The sequence below is a fragment of the Sorex fumeus genome, unplaced genomic scaffold (assembly GCF_029834395.1).
Source record: "Sorex fumeus unplaced genomic scaffold, SorFum_2.1 ptg000254l, whole genome shotgun sequence".
Classification (NCBI taxonomy): Eukaryota; Metazoa; Chordata; class Mammalia; order Eulipotyphla; family Soricidae; genus Sorex; species Sorex fumeus.
The window spans coordinates 1,024,401-1,036,613 of record NW_026606311.1 but is presented as its reverse complement, the minus strand read 5'-3'; the positions used below and the strand labels follow the sequence as shown (position 1 = coordinate 1,036,613).

Genomic DNA, 12,213 nt, shown 5'->3' with positions numbered 1-12,213 from the left:
CTGTTTTGAGAAACGTTGTGGGATTTGCATATCACTGAGTTAAATATGAATGTAGACGGGGTGTTCCGTAAATTATGGTGATTGTTCTGCTTTTGGGCTGGAGGGATAGCACAGTGGTGGGGCATTTGCCTTGGACGTGGCCGGCCTGGCCAACCCGAGTTCGATTCCTCCGCCCCTCTCGGAGAGCCCGGCATGCTACCGAGAGTATCTCGCCCGCACGGCAAAGCCTGGCACGCTACCTTTGACGTATTCGATATGCCAAACGCAGTAACAACAAAGTCTCACCATGGAGATATTACTGGGCCCGCTCGAGAAAATCGATAAACAGCGGGAGGACAGTGACAGTGACAGTTCTGCTATTAAGTCATATAGGCCTAGGCGATTTAAAAGCCTGTGATTTTTGGTCTGTGTTTCAACATTTTTGGTTTCATTACTCAGTAAATTAGTGAAGACTTGTAATTGAAACTGAAACACGGTAATAGCTTTAGACTATATATTAATTTCAAAGAAATACGATGTTTTGGGGCCAGGCAACAATATCGTGGGTAAGATGCTTGCCTCGATTGCAGTTGACGCAGGTTCGATCCCTCGGATCCCGTATGGTCCACCGAGCCCACCAGGAGTGATTCCTGAGTGCAGAGTAAGGAGTAACCCCTGAGCACTGACAGGTGTGTACTATCAGGTGTGTCCCCCGACAAAAGACAGAAGGTGGTGTTTATACTTAACCTGTTTATCAGTGTAAATATTAAGTACTTAATATATTGTGCATTCAAAAAATTATTTTCCTTGAATTATTGCTGTACAACTTTAGCTTATTAAAGGTTTGATAACCATTGTATTCTTGAATCTCATACATAAACTTACATGAGTTTTTTGCTTATATGATTTTTGTTTTGCTTTTTTACAGAAATTTCTGTAACCCTCTGAAAACCATCCTGGAATTAACTTCCTCGCTTCAGTATTAAGAACTATACCAAGTACGTAGACGGCTTTGGGAATTTGATGATATGCTGGTGCTGTGCAGTTCTCCTTTCCTCAGAATGTCAGATGTGATCGTGATAAGAAAGAAAATGAAGTGGGGATACCGAGGGGGGTGCTGTCCCAGCCTGTTGCTGAGGGTCTTTCCCGGGGGGCTCTGGGGGGTCAGGGTGTGGAGGACTCACCCAGAGCTTGTGTGTGCAGTACTTGCTCTCCAGGCTTGACCCCTAGGCTGTTTCCCTGGAAACGTGGATGCTGTGGGCAGGGGGTGAGGCACGTGCTGTGTGTCTGGCACCCCATGACTCAACACCATGTTCCCGAGCACTTCCTCTGGGTTTGAGCAGCAGCTCGTGTTCAGGCCCAGAGCACTGCTTGGGTAACCCCTCCCGGCACCCCAAACACAAAAATTGGGTTCTGAGTTATTGTTTCCTGGAAGCCAAAAGATCAATATAGATTTGTAACTATATAAATTTATGTATATACGTGTGTGTGTGTGTGTGTGTGTGTGTGTGTATTTATTTATTTATTTATATAGTGCTCAGGGATCACTCCTGACGTGGCTTGGTACTCTGTGGTGCTGGGGAGTGAACCCTGGTCAGCCGCATACTTCCCAAGAGCCCTAGCCCTATTTCTCCAGGCTTTGAGCTGTCTCCTTTGCCTGTCACTGGATAATCATCTGCATTTGAAAAGACCTCCTGGGCTCATCAGGGAAGAACACAGAAGTTGGTGTCCTATCTTCAAATGTGCTCCAAACAAAAATATCTAATAATGTGTCAGTGGTGTTTTTAAACAATTTTCTTATGAAACAGATTTTTGTGTGACAGTTTTTGTTGTTGTTGACACATTTCTTATTACCAGTAAAGTCTTTGATCAGAAGTGATTTTTGTAACAGTATATTTCTTTGTAAGAGATTTCTTGACTTTTCTCATTTTTAGATTGAAAAGATATGAATGAATACCCTAAGAAAAGAAAAAGGAAGACGTTACATCCTTCTCGTTATTCAGGTCAGTGTTGAGTATTTTACAAGGGCCGGGGATTAATTGCCATGCACGTGTAGTCCCATGTATTCTCTCAGAAATGTTTGGAGGTTTCGTTTTTAACAAGTCACCTGTAAATAAGCTGTCTGTTTGTTCCTCATTGCCCACTAGGTGCCAGGCACACATCAGAACTCTGTATTTGTTATTTAATCCTTCATGATTTGTATTTAAAGCGAGGTATCTGAGGCATTTGTCAAGTTTGTGCTAAAGGCCTGATGTTCTATGGGGAGGAAATATTTTGTATCCTTGGGGAGAATCTTTCTCCTGTACGTTGTTTTCAGAAATGCCAGCTTTGGGGCTGGAGCGATAGCACAGCGGGTAGGGCATTTGCCTTGCATGCAGCCAACCCAGGTTCGATTCCCAGCATCCCATATGGTCCCCTGAGCACCGCCAGAAGTGCATGAGCCAGGAGTAACCCCTGTGCATTGCCGGGTGTGACCCAAAAAGCAAAAAAAAAAAAAAGAAAGAAAAAGAAAAGCCAGCTTTGGCGCATACCATCGTGTGTGGCCTCTTCTTTTGACATGAGGTACTCTGCATTCTGGAGGCGCCTTGGAGTGTTGTGATTCCTCTTCCTTTACTTTATGAACACTCTCCTTCTCTCCTTTCATTTTCTAAGTAAAACTATTTGACTTCTCTTTTTTGTCAATTTTTTTTTTTGATAGTGCAATTTTAGATTCTTTGAGGCTGGCTGTGCAAGGAAGTCTTTTGGTGGAGGGGGGCTTGCGTTTTGTTTGTTTATTTGGATCGTCATGAGATTCAGTTAAACAAAGGTACAGTTACAAAGTTGTTCCTGATTGGGTTTCAGTCATACAATGTTCTGACGCCCCTCTCTTCACCAGTGCAGTTTCCCACCACCACTCTCACCACCACCCCCAGTCCCCGACTCCACCACCACTCCCAGCCTGTCTCTGTGACAGCCCCACTACCCCAACCCCTACCCTTATCCCTCTCCCTCTCCTTCTCTTTTGGGCATTATGGTTTGCAATGCAGGCACTGAAAGGTTGCATGTATATCCTTCTACCGCCTTTCAGCGCTTAGTTCCTGTCCATAGTGATCCTTTCCAAGTATCATTGTCCTTGTGGTCCCTTGTCTGTCCTAATTTTATTCTCCACAGCTTGTGGCAAGTTTCCTACCATGACCTGGTCCTCTTGGCCGTTTCTATTGTCTTTGGGTGTTATTCTCATACTGTGGTTTGTTTTAATTTTTGGCAGGGGTGGGGGGTATCCTACAAATGAATGCAGTCTTTCTGTGTCTCTCCCTCTGACTCATTTCACTCTGCATGATAGTCTTCATGACTGTCCATCCATCCATCAATCCATCCCTGTAGAAGCAAATTTCATGACTTCATTTTTCCTAATGGCTGCATAGTATTCCATTGTGTAGGTGTATATACAATGTGTATCTATACACTGTACAAACCATAGTTTCTTTATCCAGTCATCTGTTCTCGGACACTCGGGTTGTTTCCAGAGTCCGGCAATTATGAATAGCGCTGCAGTGATCATAGGTATGCAGTTGGCTTTTCCGCTGGGTATTTTTGCCTCATTTGGGACACTGAGGCAAGCCTAGCGTCAGCCTGCATCGGGGCCACCTTGGTACTCGGGTTTGGAAGGAGGTCTTTTCTCTCACCATCCACACAGAAACAGATATTAGGACCTTAGGTCTTCACATGGCAACCCACCCAGCCTACGTATTCTTCAGATCAAAGGAAATGAAACTGAGTTTACAACTCCCCGTCCTCCCACCAAGGTTTAAATGGCTGCTTGATACCCCTCACTGGTCTTCAGGTGGTTTCCAATAAGTTATACTTTCTCGTCACTGACCTGCAGATCTGCCTGATAGTTAACTCAATATTCTTTACACTCACCACACGTTTTTATTTTGTGGGATTTAGACTCTAAGGCAGTGTTTTTTCGTGCTTCAAAGTTGACTTTTAAAAAAACTCAAGTCGGAACTGCGCTCATGCACTTCTGTGAGTTTTAAGTGAACCTTGTTGGCTGCTTCTGGTGAGACCATTGGCTGTCCCCTGTGAGCACCATTGGCTGCCCCTCGTGAACACCGTGGCCATCCAAGTGAACACCTCTGGCTGTGTCCCTGGTCAGCACTGTTGGCTGCCCCTAGCCACAGGTTCTGCATTCCCATCTTCAGCCAACAACAGATGCAGAAGTGTAGGTACTGGGGCCCACCAGGCCCTTGAGCAGCTGTAGATTTTGGTGTCTTCTGGAGCTGCTGAAATCAGTCCACACAAATACCAACCGTAACTTTAGTGACGTCTTGGGGGAGGGCTAACGCCTCTACTGTCTGTCCAAGGGGCAGTTATATTTTAAGTTGTATAACTTAAAATGTATGCAATTGTATAAAACTCAGTGCCAGTATCAAGTCTGCAAACAAGAGCTTTCAGAGTTGAGGGAAACAATGCTTGATCACAAATACTCTTAACAGTTTATGTTGTGGGGGGAAGGCCACCCTTCACTAAGTGTGTGTCAGTCGTGTCTGAAGTGTGCCCATTTTATTTCCTGCCCAGACTCTTCGGGAATAAGCAGATTTGCAGATGGATTCAATGGAATTTTTTCTGATCACTGTTACAGTGTCTGTTCCATAAGACAACCGGATTTAAAGTATTTTGACAACAGAGGTATGTCTAATATTTTTTTAGAGAATTTTTCCTAAGTTGCTTTTACATATTTCAATTTCTTGCTATTCTAAAATGTGTGTGAAAGGAATGGTTTGAGAATAGGCAGGTGTTTGAAAGTATTGTGAGGAAAAAAAGAAACAATTTTAATTGCTAGCATTATTTGACATAGAAATAAAAAGTGCGTTCTCCTCAGTCTTTCAGTTAACTCGGAATTGGTGGCAAAGCAGGAGTGGAAGGGGAGCGCCATAAGGAGAGGTCAGGCATAATGTTGGCTGCAGTTCTTTGGTTTAGCTCCGCCTTCAGTATGGCAGACTGACGGGTGGAAAGAAGAAAGAGTGAAGAATTTCGTTTTCATGATATTGCATCTTTTATTGACACTTATCCAGAGCATTGGGTACACGATAGCGATAGCACAGTGGGTAGGGTGTTCGCCTTACAAGCGGCCAACATGGCCGACCCGAGTTCGATTCCTCTGCCCCTCTCGGAGAGCCCGGCAAGCTACCAAGACTATTCGATATGCCAGACACAGTAACAACAAAGTCTCCAATGGAGACGTTACTGGGCCCGCTCGAGCAAATCGACGATCAACGGGAGGGCCTTTTACCTTACCTTTATAGACACCAAAACCCTGAGTTCCCTTGAGCTTCTGTAAACAGGTGTAGAAATACAAATTATTAAAGACCATGTTGAGTCAGGTATTAGCAAGAAGTTGTTTGTATAATATAGACAAATATATGCAGTAATACTGATATGTCTCGATGGGGATGATAGAGGATACCCACATTTTTATGCTGTTAGCCGAGAGGACATAAAAGAAAGAACCGTGAACATACTTAATTCTAGTAGCATTGAACATACCTAGATCTTTTATTTATTTATTTATTTATTTATTTATTTTAATTAGTGAAACACCATGAGGTACAGTTGTATATTTACAATTTTTTGTGCTTGGGTTTCGATTATACAATGATCAGATACCCATCCCTCCACCAGTGCCCATTTTCCACCACCATGGATAATATCCCTCCCACCCCCATCCCCCCATCCCCCCTGTCTCTGTGGCAGGGCAATCCCCTGTGTTCTCTCTCTCCTTTTGGGTGTTGTGGTCTGCAAAAGAGGCATTGAGTGGCAAACATGTTCAGTCCATAGTCTACTTTCGACATGCATCTCCCCTCCTGGGAGGATCCTCCTAACACCCTTTATTTGGTGCTCCCTTCTCTATCTGAACTGCCCTTTCCTCTAGGATACCCGGCTGGCCTCTAAGTTATGGAGTAATCCTCCTGGTGCTGATCTCAGCTATTCTTGGGTATTAATCTCATATTTTGTTACTTTATATCCCCCAGATGAATGCAATCTTTCTATGTCTATCCCTCTCTTTCTGACTCATTTCGCTTAGCATGATACTTTCCATATTGTACCACTTGTATGTAAATTTCATGACTTCATCTTTTCTAAGAGCTACATAGTACTCCATTGTGTAGATGTACCAAAGTTTCTTTAACCAGTCATCTGGCATTCAGGTTTCTTCCAGTTTCTGGCTATTGTAAAGAGTGCTGCAATGAACAAACAAGTGCAGATGTCACTTCGACTATACATTTTTGCCTCTCTGGGATATATTCCCAGGAGTGGTATTGCTGGGTCAAATGGGAGCTCAATTTCTAATTTTTTGAGAATCGTCCATACTGTTTTCCAGAAGGGCTGAACCAGTGGACATTCCCACCAACAGTGAAGGAGTGTCCCTTTCTCGCCACATCCACGCCAGCATCTGTTGCTTTTGTTCTTTTGAATGTGGGCCAGTCTCTGAGGTGTGAGATGGTATCTCATTGTGGTTTTGATCTGCATCTCCCTGATGATTAATGATGTAGAGCATTTTCTCATGTGCTTTTTTTCCATTCGGATTTCTTCTTTGAGAAAGTTTCTGTTCATTTCATTGCCCCATTTTTGGATGGGGTTGGATGTTTTCTTCTTGTGGAGTTTAACCAGTATTTTGTATATCCTGGATATCAACCCCTTGTCAGATGTGTATTCGGTGAATATCCTTTCCCATTCTGTAGACTGTCTTTGTATTTTGGTCACTGTTTCTTTGGAGGTGCAGAAGCTTCTTAGTTTAAGATAGTCCCATTTATCTATCTCTGTTTTCACTTGCTCGGCCAGTGGCGTGGCATCTTTGAAGATAGCATTAGCTTCAATGTCATGGAGGGTTTTGCCAACTTTATCTTCAATGTACCTTATGGTTTCTGGTCTGATGTTGAGGTCTTTAATCCATTTTGATCTTACTTTTGTACATGGTGTTAGGCAGAGTTCTGAGCCTATTTTTTTGCATGTAGCCATCCAGTGATGCCAACACAATTTATTAAAGAGGCTTTCCTTACTCCACTTCACATTACTTGCACCTTTATCAAAGATTAGATGATCATATGATTGAGGTGAGATGTCAGTGTATTCAACCCTGTTCCATTGGTCTGCAGTTCTGCCTTTGTTCCAGTACCATGCTGTTTTAATTATTACTGCTTTGAAACATACCTAGATCTTGACTCGTAATACTGTTCTCCAGATTTAAGAAATGAAAGTTTCTTGGAGGAATGCTGATTCTAGTCTTAGGTCAGAAAATAAATGGGATGAGTCTGGAACAACTAACAGTACTGGAAAATTGGTCCACACAAGTGTACTTATGCTGACGCACTCTCAGAGCATGCCAAAGGCGCACAGGGGAAATCTGGAGCAGCTCACGGTGCTGAAGTGTGCTCGCACACGCACGCGGGAACCATACCAGGGGAGCACAGAGGTCAGCAGGAAGAGCGCCAGTACTCAAAGCCGGACAGTTGGCAGAGAGAGGGGAGGATAGGACTGAATTGCAGCGCAAAGTGTAAATCTCTGCAGTCTTCACTGATGCTTGGATAGTTACGATGCTGGACTAAATGAGGAAGAGAAGACAGATTGATACAAAAGAATCCCAGATCCCTGTGCGGAGAGGTAAGACACTCTCGCCTTCCTTGCAGCTCGCCCTGTTTCCGTCCCCGCACCAGACTCAGTCTCCCCAGAGCATAGCCAGGAGTGACTTCTGGGCACAGCTGTTGTGACCCAAACACCATCCTTCCTCACCCCCCAAAAATACAGCTACTCCTTCCTCACAGTGGAGCCTGGTGTGTTCCCTCTGCCTGCATCACAGCCTGTGTTTTCTCTACTTTTTCTGACTCTGTACATTTTTCTAAATCTAGAAGCAGTGGATCATGGGATCATGGGTCAGGGCCGGGACCCAGTAGTAGAGCAGCGCGTAACCCTTGGCATCGCAAGAGAAAAAAGGAAAGATTATCCCCCTTTTCTTAAGGATTAGGGATAAGACAAAAGCCAAAAGTACAAAAGTGAAGGTACCTTTATGGTGAAGAACCCTTATAAATACCACCTCAGCCAGGTCATCAGTGTCACCATTAGCAAACAGATCACATTTTTAGTAGGCCACCTTCATATACAGATGGCAGTTTGTGTCTCTGGTCTGCCTTTCAGTAGCCCATCATCCTGGTCTCATTGTGGGAAAAAACTATGAATTTCAGTAGAGGGCATCTTGCATGTAGCACTTTACAAATCTGTCCTGGCCGTGAAAAACAAAGACAGTCTGAGAAACTGTCCCATCGTAAGAAATTGCTGCAGCTTCCACCTAACGACTGTGATTTGGCATCCAAGATGCAATCCTGGGAAGGGAAATAAACCGTTAGATAGAAACTAAGGCAATCTGGGTATGGACTTTTGTTATTAACTTACTCAACATTGGTTATTAATTGTAACAAATGTACCATACTGATGTAGCACTGTTCATGGATTTGCTCAAGCAGGCCCAGTAACGTCTCCATTGTGAGACTTGTTGTCACTGTCTTTGGCATATAGAATATGTCACAGGGAGCTTGCCAGGCTCTGCCAGGCAGGTGAGATACTCATGGTAGCTTGCCAGGCTCTCCGAGAGGGGCGGAGGAATCTGAACCCGGCTTGGCTGGGCTGGCTGCGTGCAAGGCAAGTGCTCTACCGCTGTGCTATCGCTCCAGCCCATACTGATGAGAGATGTTAATGGTGAAAAAGCTGAATTCAGGCTAAATTAGAATAGTGTTTCAGCATTTTCTGTAAACCCAACACCATGCTAAAGTGTGTTGAAAACAATCATATTGTGATGATCAAGCCCCATTTTCCTACTAACCTGTATTTCAACTTCCACAATGTTAATTTTTAAATATTGGGACCACATAGTACTGATACAGGCTAATTCAAACTTAAAATTTCTAAATATGGGACTCAGAGGTAGCTGGAAGCATTACTTTGCGTGTGTGAGGCGTGGGTTTGATGCCTGCATGGCACGGTCCCCTCAGCACCACCAGGTGTGACCCCCAAATCCAAAAATCAATAAAATTTTTAATTAATTTTAAAAAGTACTCTGGACCGGGGCTGGAGAGGTAGCACAGAGGGCAGAGCATTTGCCTTGCATGCAGCCGACCCAGGTTCGATTCCCAGCTTTCCATATGGTCCCCTGAGCACTGCCAGGAGTAACTCCTGAGTGCAGAGCCAGGAGTAACCCCTGTGCATCACCGGGTGTGACCCAAAAAGAAAAATACTCTGGACCAAAGAGCTTATGGAAATAAAAGAAAGTGCCTGTTCAAGCAGGTGTTTCTGTTTTTGTAGAACACAGAAAATCTCTTTCTAGCTAAGATTTCTAAGTTCTAAGTAAGATTTCTAACTAAGATTTCTTAGTTCCTGTTGAAATTCAAAAGTTTATTCGGAACATTTTGTGCAGTCTTAATGTTTAATGTAAATATTTTTCCAAATCTCTTACTACAGATGATGATTCTGATACTGAAACATGCAATGAGTTGCCAAAATTTACAGATGGAATAAAGTTCCGAAGTCAGCCTCAGAGCTGCCTGCTGCCCGGCCCTGTGCTCAGAGGCCTGGAGCACGCCGCCTTCTCTGCAGGTGGGGAGGCTTCGCTCGGAGGCTCTGCATGTCTTGTCATTTATCTGTGAAAAAATGACCACTAAATAATCTTCTTTTTGCCAGTTATCGTATAGTTGGTCAGTAGGGACCAGAGAGTTAGTCCAGGACTTCGGGCAGTGGCACCCGGTCTGGATTCAGATCCCTGCCAGCACGTGCCCCAAGCAGCACTGAGGGTGACTCGAGTGTGGCCCAGAAGATTTTAAAAATACAACCTTTAAAATATATATACGTATACATAAAATATACGTACATAATATATATACACATTTAAAAGTATATACAGGGGCTGGAGCGATAGTACAGTGGGTAGGGCTTTTGCCTTGCACACAGCCGACCCGGGTTCGATTCCCAGCATCCCAGATGGTCCCCTGAGCACCGCCAGGGGTAATTCCTGAGTGCAGAGCCAGGAGTAACCCCTGTGCATCACCAGGTGTGACCCCCAAAAAAGCAAAAAATATATATATATGTGTGTGTGTGTGTATACACACACACACACACACACACAGGAATGGTGATGTTTATTTCATTTTTCAGAAAAATCTGCCGATATTGAAATTTGTGACGAAGAGTGTGACTCGCCCGAGTCCGTCACCCAGCACACGCAGGAGGAGAGCCCCATAGAAGTCCACACTGCTGAGGATGTTCCGATTGCCGCGGAAGTGCATGCGATTTCGGAAGATTATGACCTAGAGACAGAAAACAATTCTTCGGAGAGTCTCCAAGACCAAACCGACGAGGAGCCCCCAGCTAAACTTTGCAAAGTTCTTGACAAGAACCAGGCTTTGAACGTGACTGCCCAGCAGAAATGGCCTTTACTGAGAGCCAATAGCAGCGGCCTCTACAAGTGCGAGCTCTGCGACTTCAATAGCAAGTATTTTTCTGACTTGAAGCAGCACATGATCCTGAAACACAAGCGCACCGATTCGAATATGTGTCGTGTGTGCAAGGAAAGCTTCTCTACCAACATGCTCCTGATCGAACATGCCAAGCTCCACGAAGAGGATCCCTACATTTGTAAATACTGTGACTACAAGACGGTGATCTTTGAGAACCTCAGCCAGCACATCGCAGACACGCACTTCAGTGACCACCTCTACTGGTGCGAGCAGTGCGATGTGCAGTTCTCCTCGAGCAGCGAGCTGTACCTGCACTTCCAGGAGCACAGCTGCGATGAGCAGTACCTGTGTCAGTTCTGTGAGCATGAGACGAATGACCCAGAAGACTTGCATAGCCACGTGGTAAATGAGCACGCGTGTAAGTTAATCGAGCTGAGCGACAAGTATAACAATGGAGAGCATGGGCAGTACAGCCTCTTGAGCAAAATCACCTTTGACAAATGTAAAAACTTCTTTGTATGCCAGGTGTGTGGTTTTCGGAGTCGGCTTCATACAAATGTCAACAGGCATGTTGCCATTGAACATACCAAAATTTTCCCTCACGTGTGTGACGACTGCGGCAAAGGGTTTTCAAGTATGCTGGAGTATTGCAAACACCTAAATTCACATTTGTCCGAAGGGATTTATTTATGCCAATACTGTGAATATTCAACGGGACAGATTGAAGATCTTAAAATTCATCTAGATTTCAAGCATTCGACTGACTTACCTCATAAGTGTAGTGACTGCTTGATGAGGTTTGGAAATGAAAGGGAATTAATAAGCCACTTGCCGGTCCATGAGATGACTTGATCTCTTTGGCTTTCATGATATTAATGTAAAATAGTAAGTCGTGCTTTTTTGAGATGTTAAAATGGGCGGTCTTTACCTCCACTTATGAGAATTGTCTTGCATAGGCAATAAGATTATTTCTTTTTAATCGTCCTGTTTTTTTCGCATTGTTAAATTTTTTGGTATATAGTTGTATTCAAAGCGTGGTATTTTCAGTGCATGTTATTTTACAGTTTTAACCACTCTTGGTGACTATCATCCTGTTTCTTGCGTGTTCGCTGATTCCATGAATTGATAAGAAACAGGTGTACTAAAGAAACTAGACTGCAGTTTTCCGTCCGTTACCATAGGTGCTATGAGTTTTTTTCTTTATACTTGAGAGAAGCTCAGTTGTTTGTGTTTGATGTCATTAAAGTATTCTACCGCCACAACCTAACCGCAACGGATTATACTTGGAGTCCGCTGATGATCCCATGAATAACCCAGACCTGCCTTTATTTTTGATGTAGGCACTGTGAATCACAGTTACCCATGGTCATTATTTTTATTATTATTTCAGGCATACAGTGTTTCCATGCAGTCCCTTTGCCAGTGGCCACTTCCCGCACCAGCGCTCGCGCCCCATTTGCCTCCTGCCCACCGGTCTGCCTCTTTGAGAGGCGCGTTTTTATGACTTTTGGCACTCTGGTTTATGGGACTGTTGCCGACAGTCATGTGTAACTCGACTGCCTGTCAACTGCCCTTCCTCCTCCCAGTTAAATTCTCTCCTCCAGAGAGATCATTTTGTATTGGTCTTTCTCCTCTACCTTGACTCAGCATGACACTCTCCATATCCATCCATGCAGCAGCCAGTTACGTGATTTTTTTGCGTATCTTTTATGGCCGAGTCATCCCATACTGTCAGACCCTTCATTGGCCA

At 44.1% G+C, this 12,213-nt stretch overlaps 1 protein-coding gene across 2 annotated transcripts; it reads left to right on the top strand.

Annotated features, from left to right (window-relative positions):
- Positions 1-914: 914 nt before the first annotated feature.
- ZNF639 (zinc finger protein 639) lies at positions 915-11,740 on the top strand. 2 transcript variants are annotated; one of them, XM_056109017.1, is made up of 5 exons: positions 915-977; positions 1,914-1,982; positions 4,540-4,650; positions 9,472-9,606; positions 10,162-11,740. In XM_056109017.1, exons 2-5 carry the CDS (start codon positions 1,925-1,927, stop codon positions 11,313-11,315), a joined length of 1,458 nt encoding a protein of 485 aa, XP_055964992.1. In that variant the 5' UTR covers positions 915-977; positions 1,914-1,924; the 3' UTR covers positions 11,316-11,740. The 2 variants fall into 2 exon arrangements, with proteins under 2 accessions (XP_055964992.1, XP_055964994.1); XM_056109019.1 differs by lacking the exon at positions 9,472-9,606 and having other exon boundaries at positions 916-977.
- Positions 11,741-12,213: the final 473 nt, after the last annotated feature.